General features: G+C 36.8%; 1 protein-coding gene and 1 long non-coding RNA gene across 2 annotated transcripts in view; one reads left to right on the top strand and one right to left on the bottom strand.

Moving 5' to 3' along the window:
- Positions 1-12,111, bottom strand: part of LOC122106848 — a 105,109-nt gene that overhangs the window by 87,492 nt on the left and 5,506 nt on the right. The window lies entirely within an intron of this gene.
- The window catches only part of Lrrc7 (leucine rich repeat containing 7), a 294,553-nt gene that overhangs the window by 281,179 nt on the left and 1,263 nt on the right, over positions 1-12,111 (top strand). Inside the window, exon 24 of the mRNA XM_042678371.1 lies at positions 1,175-1,249. Within this exon, the coding sequence (XP_042534305.1) occupies positions 1,175-1,249 (75 nt within the window). The remainder of the gene's footprint in view (positions 1-1,174; positions 1,250-12,111) is intronic.

Below are 12,111 nucleotides of genomic sequence, written 5' to 3'. Positions count from 1 at the left end.
TAATGAATGATATTTTTTGATTGAAAAGAAATAATAAAGATTGGGCTGAGAAGGTGGCTCGGTAGTAAAGTGCTTGCCTTTCATGCATGAGGCCCTGGGTTCGATTCCTCAGAGCTACATAAGCAGAAAAAAGCTGGAAGTGGCACTGTGGCTTAAGTGGTAGAGCTGAAGAGCTCAGAGACAGCACCCAGGGCCAGAGTTCAGACCCCAAGACCGAGAAAGAAAGAAAGAAAGAAAGAAAGAAAGAAAGAAAGAAAGAAAGAAAGAAAGAAAGAAAGAAAGAAAGAAAGAAGGAAGGAAGGAAGGAAGGAAGGAAGGAAGGAAGGAAGGAAGGAAGGAAGGAAGGAAGGAAGGAAGGAAGGAAAGAAAGAAAGAGAAGGAAAGAAAGAAAGAAAGAAAGAGAGAAAGAGAGAGAGAAGGAAGGAAGGAAAGAAAGAAAGAAAGAGAGAGAGAGAGAGAGGTGGGAAGGTGGCTCGGTGGTAGAGCGCTTGCCTTGCATGCATGAGGCCCTATGTTCGATTCCTCAGCACCACATAAGCAAAAAGAAAAAAGCCAGAAGTGGCGCTGTGGCTCAAGTGGTAGAGCGTTAGCCTTGAGCTGAAGAGCTGAGGGACAGCGCCCAGGCCCAGAGTTCAGGCCCCATGACCGGACCCAAAAAAAAAGGAAAAAGAGAAAAGGAAAAGGAAGGAAGGAAGGAAGGAAGGAAGGAAGGAAGGAAGGAAGGAAGGAAGGAAGGAAGGAAAAGGCTTTAGAAAGGCCACCAGAAAAGTCAACTTCAAGTAAAGTTTTAAAATGAGCATTGCATCTATCTCCTACAACATTTCATTTGGACTATGTATTTAATTATAATATGAAACATTTTAATTGAAATAATAAGATAAAATCAGAACTTACACAAAAGATGATTCACCATCCTATTTCAAATGATTTAAGAGAGAATTGTTTATGAATGTGCTATGAGATCAATTTTGGAAAACAAGATGAAATTTTCTATTGCAAGGCAATTTACTGCTTTTCTTAATCTTGACTTAGGAAGCAATGTTTTAATTAAAGTACTATAATAATCTATAAGCTCATATGTGCAAGCTGAAATTAATGTATTCACTGTTGAATATATTAAGTGGGCCTAGTTGTTGGTAATAGAATCCTAACCTCTGTTACTTCTGACCTATAGGGTATCTTTGTTACTAGGGTTCAGCCTGATGGGCCAGCATCCAACCTACTGCAGCCTGGTGATAAGATTCTTCAGGTAAGATGAACAAAGCAATGCATGCAAAAGTCAACATGAAACAAACACATCATTAAGTGTCTTGAAATAAATGAGTGAAAATATGTCCTTGTCACATTGCTTGTTTGCCTCTATTGTTTTGGTGTTGAGAGACAAGTCAAAACAATTCAGTCTGACAGAATACCTTGTCCTTAGCACCTTAGAACCTGGCACATGAGAGCATCCTATGTATTTTTGTTGGCTTGAATGGAATTACTTGGTTATGTAAGAAGAATGTACACATACACACATGCAATATACATACACACAAGTGCACACAAACCTATGACTAACTATTAAACAAAAGCAAGTATAATTAAGAGCCCATGTTGGATATCTTTGTGACTTTAAAAGAGGAAGAAACACAGGCTCATCTTCACATTTTGAGAGTGAGCTTATTTCCGTTTAAATAATGTGAAATACGTGTTTGCATCACTCTCATTCCCTTATCCAGATGAACACAAAATTTACTGTAGCCGAGATGACTTCTTAGAATGTGTTGTTTGATGATGCTCTTTTCTGTGAAAGTCTACAAAGGTTTATTATTTTTCATGCCTAAGTTTGTATAACAACAGCAAGGTGCACAGAGGAGTGGATTCCTAATGCAAGAAGCTGAAAGAAATTAAAAACTCAATGAATTTTAAAAAAAAAAAAAAAAAAAAAAAAAAAACCAGCTGTGCGCCGGTGGCTCACTCCTGTAGTCCTAGCTGCTCAGGAGGCTGAGATCTAAGGATCGTGGTTCAAAGCCAGCCCAGGCAGGAAAGTCTGTGAGACTCTTATCTCCAATAAACCACTAGAAAAACCACAAGTGGTGCTGTGGCTCAAGAGGTAGAGTGCTTGCCTTAAGCTGAAGAGCTGAGGGACAGCGCCTAGGCCCATGACCAAAAAAAAATAAACAAAAACCTAGAAGTCTCGCTTCTCCATACATAGCAACTGAGCCTATGACTTTTTGTCGATGAGGGGTTTTTTGCTATAAATCTTAATTGCAAATCAAAATCCATTTTCAGTAAGAAATACATACACCTTAATCAAATAAATTATTGTATTCTATTTAATTCATAATAATGAATTCTTAAATTCAGTTAGCAATACTCTCTGAAAGAAGTAAGATTAATTGTCAATACCAAGCTAAGAGAGGAAGCTACACTTCAACTCTGTAATGCTACTGGCTATTTAAAGAATGCTGAAAAATGGCTTAATAACACTGGATTACCCATACAGTGTGAGTATTAGGTGTTCTTACTTGAGACAATTTACTTACAAAGCTTAATGACAATGAAGCTAGAAAAGTCAAATAAAAGGAAGAAAGAAATACACTTACAAACTTACTAACTACCCTAATTGATTAAAGTTATTCTTTGGCTGTTGTTATTTGTGGCACTGGGTTTTGAACTTGGGGCCTTGCACTTACTAGGCGGTGCTCTACCACATGAGCTATGCTTCCTACCCTCATTTTACTTTTGTTAATTTTTTAAAAAGTTCTCAGATTTAGGTCCAGGCTAACCTGGACAACAATTCTTGTTTAGGCTTCCTGCATAACTGGGTTGATAAATGGACAACATCATACTCACTAAGCTTCTTACTGGTTGAGATGGAGTCTCACAAATGCCTTTTTTGCTGAACTGACCTCAAACTGTGGTCTTTCTCATCCTCTCATAAGTAAATAGGAGTACAGCCATTCGCTACCATGCTTAGTCAGATACTGGCTTCGATTTAGCCCAATACCCAAAAAAGACATAGATAATAAGAGATAACTTTCCTAAATACCTCCAACCCAGTTTATTAGTCGTGCCTCTGTTTTTTTCTGTAACTCTTTTTGACTTACTGCTTTCTTATTCTGATATGATATTATTTGCATGTATTTGAATTACATAAAGATGTACGTATCTGGGATGGTACTAATTAAAACACATTCACATTATTTTTCTGTCATTTCCTATTCAATACAGGCACCCTGTAATTAATGACCATATCCAGTGACTTATGGTGGTATTATGCTCTAAGACAGTGTAGCATGTGGGATGAGCACTCTGATAGGAAAACTGACCCTTCCCAGCCTCACCATCTGTAAAGTTAAATTATGTAACATTGAGAGGAAGGAAAAGTGGGAAGAACAGGAACTGGAAACAAAATGCTAGTAGATTGAGCCATGTGGATTTGCCAATAGGAAACCATGATTAAAATATTAATTTGGTTATTTTAACATCAGAGTTTCTTCTTTCTAATGTTCTTTCCAGTTTTAAAAAAATTACTACATGCTTTACAACTCAAAGTTATCTGAATATAGAAAATCCATTAATTATAACTACTCTGTTAAAAAGATGAATAGATTAGGATAAAGAATGTATTATACTGAATAGTTAACAATGGGACTCACTTGTAAAAATATTGTGTTCTGTTAGGACATCCCACCCCATCCCCCTCTAGTTTACCTCCTCCTACCCTAAATTCGAGCCTACTTTTCTTTTTTTTTTTTTTTTTTTTGTCAGTGGTGGGGCTTGAACTCTGGGCCTTGGAACTGTCCCTATGCTCTTCAGCTCAAGGCACGTGCTCTACCACTTAAGCCATAGCTCCACTTCCAGTTTTCTGGCTGTTAATTGGAGATAAGAGTTTCATGGACTTTCCTGCCCTGGCTGGCTTTGAACTGCTATCCTCAGATCTCAGCCTCCTGAGTAGCTAGGATTACAGGCATGAGCCACCGGTGCCTGGCTCTTCAAACCTACTTTTAACTAGAGAAGATAGATTAAATAATTTATAGAGAATGGTGTAGTAGCATTTATTTTCTTCCAGCTACCAAAACAAATTATCCCATATTGGCATGCAATGGAAGATAAGTTTATAGTCCATTATTGTAAGAATTTGGAATTCATGATCCACATGCATTCCTGTTCTCTTGCTCTATTCTTTCCTTCCTTCTTTTTCCATGGCATCTTTCTTTCCTTCTTTTCTACCTTTTTTAGTTGTATTGTAGTTTGAACTCAGAGCCTAAAGGGCATCAACCATGCTAGGCAAGTATTCCTCCACTTGACTTAAGACTCTAGCTATTTTTTACTTTAGCTGTTTTTCAGAGGGAGTGGATCTCACATTTTTGCCCTAGCTCACCTGGATCACAATTCTCCTACTTATGCCTGCTATGTAGAAGAGATTACAGATGGACACACCATTATGACTAGCTTCTTGATTAAAATTAGTTATTAATTGTTTGCCCAAGTTGGCCTCAAAACAAACATCCCTGCCTCCCAAATAGCTGGGATTATAAGTCACCACACCCAGCCTCTGCCTGTATTTCTTAGATATCAAAATTGGCTTGGGGATAGAGTTTAGTGGTAGAGAGTTTCCTTGACCCATTCAAAATCCTGGCTTAGATCTTAGCACTGAAAAAAATAAGAGACTAAAAAAATAGTTCAACATGCTAATGATTCAAAAACACCAGATTGTTATCCTCTTCTCCTAGTCTTAAAATTCAAAAAAAGTAGTTCAAACAACCACGTAAGACTGGGAAGGTGGTTCAGTGGTAGAGCGCTTGCCGTGCATGCATGAGGCCCTGGGTTCGATTCCTCAGCACCACATAAGCAAAAAGAAAAAAGCCAGAAGTGGCGCTGTGGCTCAAGTGGTAGAGCACTAGCCTTGAGCTGAATTGCTAAGGGACAGTGCCTAGACCCAGAGTTCAGGCCCCACAACCAACAAAAAAAAAAAAAATCAACCAGTAAGTCTGCCAAAGGATATGTGGAATATTAGTAAAGCTATAGTCATGGTACTTTTTTCTTTTTAGTGGGTTTTTTAAATGTTCATTTTTATTTTTTTGGGTGGGGGGGAGGGGTCTGGTTGTGGGGCATAAACTCTGGGCCTGGGGGCTGTCCCTCAGCTCTTCAGCTCAAGGTGAGTGCTCTACCACTTGAGCCACAGCGCCACTTCCGGCTTTTTTTTTGCTTATGTGGTGCTGAGGAACCGAACCCAGGGCCTCAGGCATGCAAGGCAAGCACTCTACCACTGAGCCAACTTCCCAGCCCCAACATTCATTTTTATTAGTGTTGATTTGTGGTGGTTGTTTTTCTGCTTCCTAGCACTGTATCTTGGCCTTCATAGAATTTGATGCCCATGAGGTCTATTTTATCACTTTTCTTCCTCATAACTACTGATAACTCCATCTTACATGGTTAATCTTACCAAAATGTCATGAGAAACTAGATTAAGTTAGACGTTTCAGCACCATTACAAAATATCTGACCAAAAAAATAAATAAAACTATAGGGAAGAAGGATTCACGTTGCCAGTTTCAGAAGGTTCATTCCATCAATAGCTCCATTGCATTTGAGTCCGAGTGTCATGGGACAGAGCATCTGGCAGGGAGAATATGGCAGAAGAGAATAGTTCATATCATGGCAGACAAGACGGAAAGAGAAGAAAAGAGAGAAAGGAGAGAAGCAAGGAGATGAGAGAGGAAAGGAGAAGATAGAGGAGAGATGAGAGGGGGAAGGGAGAGAGAGAGAGAGAATGGACCAGGAACAAGCAAATGCCCTTCCAAAGAATAGCACCAGTGACCCCACTTCCCACTTCCTCTAACCAGGCCCCAGATCCTGCTTTCACTTCCTAATAGTGCCATCCTATTATGAATCCATCAGTAGATTATTGATTAGATCCGAGCCCTGGAAAGCCAATCACTTTCCTAAACCTCATCACCAAACCAACAAGCCACCAACAGGTGAGCCTTTTTGGAGAGACACTTCCTACCTAAAACATACCTAATAAATAAGGAAGAAGTTATGAGCCTTCAAAGAAGCTCATAGATTGAAAAGATGAATGTATTTAGATTCACTCAAAACATAACATTCTTGATTTTGTGATTTAACTAGAGTTGTAGCAACATAAATGAAGTGACACCTTGGACCACAGAAAAGGTTCACATTCATACACACACACACACACACACACACATACACATACTAAAAGTCCATGACACCATCCTCTTCTCTTCTCAACTGAACCAGCAGGAAATGAGATTGTATAGCAAGGAGCCAGATAAAGAGGCTTAGGCCAGAAAGAGAGAATGTCGAGAACAAAAGAGAGAATATTGAGAGGGAAACTCATTTATGTTTCATGAAAGAAAGCCTTGGGACAAATCAAGTTCTTTAGGCTTGAAAATTCATTAGGGTGGCTAATGTGAAAGTAACATTTACAATTTAGATTGTTTTATTAAAGAAACACCACATTGCAAAAATCTATGATTGAGAGATAATTATTTGAGCTCTGTCCATTAGAGAATATGAAATCTCTGGAGCAAATTGTACTGTTTATTTACTTGTTTCTTTGAGAAAATAAGTACCAAAATGCCCAAGATATAAAGAGTTCTTATGCCCAGAAAGGTGGAAAAAAAGGTATCAGAGTCTGTAATTAAGTTCCTGCCTTTATATAGCCTAATACAGGAAGTAGGCATGCCCAGAATTACTGAGCAGAAAGTAAAGTAAGAAAAAAGTTGAAGTCAGGTGATGCTGGCTCAAGTCTATAATCTTAGCTACTCAGGAGGCTGAAGTATGAAGGCACAGTTCAAAGACAGCCCTGGTAGGAAAAGTCCATGAGATGCATATCTCCAATTAACAACAACAACAACAACAAAGCCACAAGTGGAATTGTGGTTCAAATCATAGAGTACTAGCCTTGAGAAAAAAAAAAGCTCAGGCCCTGAGTTCAAGCCTCAGGACTGGCAAAGAAAGAGGGAGGGAAAAAGGGAGGGAAGGAGGGAGGGAGGGAAAAAGAGAAAGAGAAAGGGAAAGAAAGAGAAAGAAAGGGTGAGACAGAAAGGGAGAGGGAGGAAGGGAGGGAGGGAAGGAAGGAAAAAGAAGCAAGGGGGAGAAATAGAATGAAATAGAGTTGAATATAAGACATTTAATACAGTAAACCCCATCTGTCTTTTGGTTTTGTTCATTTAATTTATTTTTCTGTTTTGTGGATCAAACCTAGGGCCTCATGAGTGCTGGCCAAGTGCAGTACTACTGAACTGCTCTCTGGGCCTCACGTCTGTTGTTTAAGAGCAAAGTCCATCAAAACAGAAACCAGCCTGAGAGCGTCTCCTGAAAAGACCGTATTTTCAAGTTATTTTTTCCTATGTCAGTAGTAAAAGGAACTAAAAATGGCTTCTTGGTAAACTACCTTTAAATCAAAGTTGAAAATTACCTTTCTGAAGATGTTCATTTGAGACATTTCATAAGAAAATGGCATCATGCTAAAATCACAGCAGGTTATTAAAGGTCTCTCATATATATATATATATCAAAGAGAAAAACAAATTTTATTTATATTTTATTCTATGAAGGTTATTTTAGTACTGCTGTAAAAAAAATTTTGACTTCAATTTTTCTTGTATTTACAAGGAACAATGTAAATTGGCACTTGAACTACTTAAGAAATGAAGGTCCATGGGTCAGATTTTTGAGAGAAGGGGGGTTTTTTGTTGTTTTGTTTTTATTTTTTTATTTTTTTGGTCGGTTGTGGGGCTTGAACTCTGGGCTTGGACGCTGACCCTGAGCTCTTCAGCTCAAGGCGAGCACTCTACCTCTTGAGCCACAGTGACACTTCCAGTTTTCTAGTGCTTTATTGGAGATAAGAGTCTTATAGATGTTCCTGCCCGGGCTGGCTTTGAACTGTGATCCTCAGATCTCAGCCTCCTGAGAAGCTAGGATTACAGGCGTGAGCCACCAGCGCCCGGCTTTAATTTTTTAATTATGTGTTTACTATCTTTAGTTGTACAAAGGAGTTGCCATTCAACAAAGCAGTTTATGAATAAATGCATTTTGATCAATGTTACCCCTTCCCTCATTTTCCTTCATCCCTCCCAACCCTATGTATCCCCTCCATTTTTTAATTTTGTAGGATATGTTGAATTTTATGACTGCTAAGAGTCAATTCAGTATTGATCACACAGTATACTCAGTTCTAAATATAGTTCAATGTTTAATTAGAGTACTCTACCAGATGAAAGTTCTAAAATGGGAATTAATTTTAGATAGCTGATGTGATGCACAATTATAATTACCTATGTTTCTCATAATAACTGGCTGCCAGAATTGAATCCCATGAAGATTTGCCTTTATGTTCCTAACTTAATTGCTACATTTTTTAGTTTTCCTTTATCCATACAATTGTAGGAAGTACAAGACAATAATGGGTTGGTTGTTGAATATCTAATATGCAAGATATATTAGAAATATACAAGACATATTTGTGCTGCTACTTCAGCTTGAACTGAGGGCTTCACGTGCTCTTGCTCAGCTTTTTCCACTTGAGGCTAGAATTCTACCACTTGAGCCACACCTGTACTTCCATTCCTTACTTTTGGATAAGCCTAACCTTCTCAAAGACTAGTTTTTAATTTCAGAGTTTTAGCTATGAATGCAGCTGAGAAATATAGCCCTCATCTGGAAATTTTCTGCAATATAAATATTCATAATTTATGTATTTAACAAAACATTTACCAGAAGGAAGTCAAAGATAAATCCAGAAAAGAACAAGAGCAAGAAATGCAGAAAACAGTGTGTTTTACAGTAAACTGATGGGCTACAATCATAAAGCTCCCCTTATAGTTGGAATTGAGTATTATTTTCATTAACCCTCAGTATTTTCATGTCAAAATCATGAGAAAAGAAAATTAAAAGCATTTTGCCATGAAAAAAAGTCAAACGGAATTAAAATGAATAGGAATGTCTTCTGGAAATATCATAAAGCTTGCAATAAACTGTTTCTTCTTACTTTCAAATCAGCCAATGCTGGAAACCAATTAATTACATGTTCTTGAAGCATAATACTTTCAGAATGTCTTTTCTGATTATTTTCATATTAACTCCATTAGAACTTAATAAGCCACCCATTTGTTTCTTGATTTTTATTCACTTACAGTTTCCTCCAAATTGCACACATTTTATTTGAATCTGATAGTGTGTTTACATAAGACATATATGTAACTGAATTTGTTAACATTTTACATTTTCATTCATTTATCATCATCTTTATGTAATTTTTTGTATTTATAGTGTGCATTATTAAAAATGTTCCATGTGTAAATAAGCCATATATCCTTCTATTTCAAATTATCATTGAATTTTCATTTGCAATTGGTACTGTAGAGGATGAGTTTTTATTTGTTCAGCCTCTTGTACTCACACCCACCTAAAAACAACAACAATAATAACAACAACAATAACAACAACCACAAAACCATTCATTGAGATGCTGGGATTTTTATGATCTTTCTTTTAATTGGAAAAGTCCTACAAATAGTAGCATAATTCTTTGATTTCTTGTCTGAATTATCAAAAATGTAAGCCAGATAGCCATATACATGGTAACAGATGCAGTGTAAATTTTTTTCACTCTTCTGTCTGAAAGTATGGAAGAGTGGGTTCTGTTGGCCAGGACTTTCCATCTCTGTTTTCATTCATTCCTTTTTCCTCTATACTCTACCTTTGCCCTCTCATGACATCAAGCATAACACAGTGCTTTACATCAATGAATTGATCAATTACTATCAAAAACTGAATTCCTTTGATGGATCTAAAATCAGTGTTACAACCTTGCAACAAACACCCATAGATAGAGCTGACAGCTGCAACATGTAAGTTCCTACACAGCCCCTCCCTGTGTGATCTCAGATATTTCAGATGATCTCTTTGATCTTCACAATTTCATTTCCAAAAATTATGGCTTCTAAAGCAATAAAATAACTAAAAATTCCTTCCACAGACTTTTCTCCTTCTATTCATGTGACTTAATGGAAATCATATTTCTTAAGTCCAAGAAGATAATTATAAGCCAGTGGCTCATACTTGTAATCCTAGCTACCCAGGAGGCTAAGATATGAGGATAGAAGTTCAAAGCCAGATGGGCCAGGAAAGTCTATGAGAGTCTTAATCTCCAAATAACCACCAAAAAGCTGGAAGTAGAGCTGTGGGTCAAGTGTACAAGTGTAGAGCACTAGCCTTGAGCAAAGAAAACCTCACAGATTCCAATATTTTGAAGCCATTCCCCAGTTCCTGGTTGTAGTCTTTTGAAACAGGCCTCTTGTGGTTCACCAATGCTTCATCTGATATCCAAAAAATTTCTGGTGTTTAGAATTAGAGTCCTAATATTCATTTGACTAAGGATCAAATTCACTAATCTGCTTATTTCCTTCTGAGGTGTTTGCTCTAATGGTGCATGTTCAATGATCTAACCCCAAAAAGCTAAGCACTAGCTATATTCAAAGCTTACTTACAAAAAGGGTTCATTGGACATGAGCCAGAATGTAAGCTATAGTACTCAACATCTTCAAACCTGCTCTTTAGAAACAGATACAGATTTAAGCTCAGCATTAATTCTTTGCTTGATTCTTCTTAGTGCTGCAGAAAAATAGTGGTAGATGCTACCACTGGGAAACATTCCACTTCCACCTCTGTCTCTATCTGTGCCTATACTTACCTCTAGATCTCTCTAGAAATGTTGGGTTTACATGTTTCCCATCTTGAACTCTTATCTATTTCTTCCAAAGAAAGAGTTATCTAAACTAAACCCCTTCCATAAATAAAGCCTCTCTGATTTTGTTTTATGATCACTTTTTATGCTGAAAACTAAATTCTGCACTCACGGGATTTTAGTCATTCTCACCAAGTGATTAAATACTTAAAACTCAGATATTTAAGCTTTGAACCTTTCCCTGCAGTTTGTCAGTGGGTTCTGGGTTCAAGAACTTTCTAGATTTGGGACTGAAGCCAAAGGAATCTGAGTACTTATAAAGGCTTTCTTATGTTTTGACATTTGAGAACTACTTTTTTAAAGTGAAATTTAATTTCACAATAAACGTATATCTTTGGGGCACACTGAAGACATCAAGGTAGTTAGTATATCCTTCAAAACTACAATGGAATAAGGATATATTTAATGTACGCTTGCTATTTCCCTGCTGTCACAAATAAGAGGAGAAATAAAGAATGTGGCATATGCTATGTTCTTGATTTCCTGTTACCTTCCAGACAGAAGTAATATCAATGTAATCCTATTGCCTTATTTTTTTATTGTAACTCAAGCAAAAAAAAAATGAGATAACATACCCAAATTCTTCTCAACTACTGTATCCTGCCAGTGATAGCCAGTGCTAACTGGAATCAGCATTTTTATCAATTAAATGTTATTAAGGAATACATAATTTTTCCTTAATTCTAAGGGAATTTATACCTCTGAGTGTATTACTTCCAAGGGTTTCTATTTGGTTTCTTGGAATTTTTTAATAGTAGATGTTCGGTGCTTTTAAAATGCAGTATTTAAAAAATATTATCACATTATCCAATCAATTTTAATGACCTAGAGATAAAATATCAGATGACTTCTGTTTAAATTAGAAAGGTTGCATAGTATTGCTAAAGATGTAATGTTATTTGAGAGTTGACAAGCTCAACATTTTAGTTTTAAGTGATTATTTGAAATATTAGTCATATTTTCTTGCAACACAAAAGTGAATATAAAATAACATGTCCAAAATAAGTTTATCAGTCCACTGAAAACTGAAAAAGTCAACCACTTAACTGGCTGTAATTTACATACTTTGCCAAGCCTTCGATAATCATTGAGTTGTCAAGATTTATTCCTACTAAGTTTCAATAGTTCCTACTAAGTTTCAATTTTGCTTTCATGACATTGAAGGCCTATGGAACCCACCTCCAATTATATAAAAACGATTCTAATAAGACAACTTGCAATTTAAAGAAAACTAAAGACACATGACCATTACAGAAAAAAATGTATGTTTCTTGATAAAAAAAAATATCAAATAATAGCCATGGATCCTGAAATGATAACCTTAGGCTAATTATGTTTAATGT

This window comes from Dipodomys spectabilis, unplaced genomic scaffold (genome assembly GCF_019054845.1).
Source record: "Dipodomys spectabilis isolate Male_0828 unplaced genomic scaffold, ASM1905484v1 ptg000002l, whole genome shotgun sequence".
Lineage (NCBI taxonomy): Eukaryota > Metazoa > Chordata > Mammalia > Rodentia > Heteromyidae > Dipodomys > Dipodomys spectabilis.
This window is presented reverse-complemented; position numbering and strand designations above follow the sequence as displayed.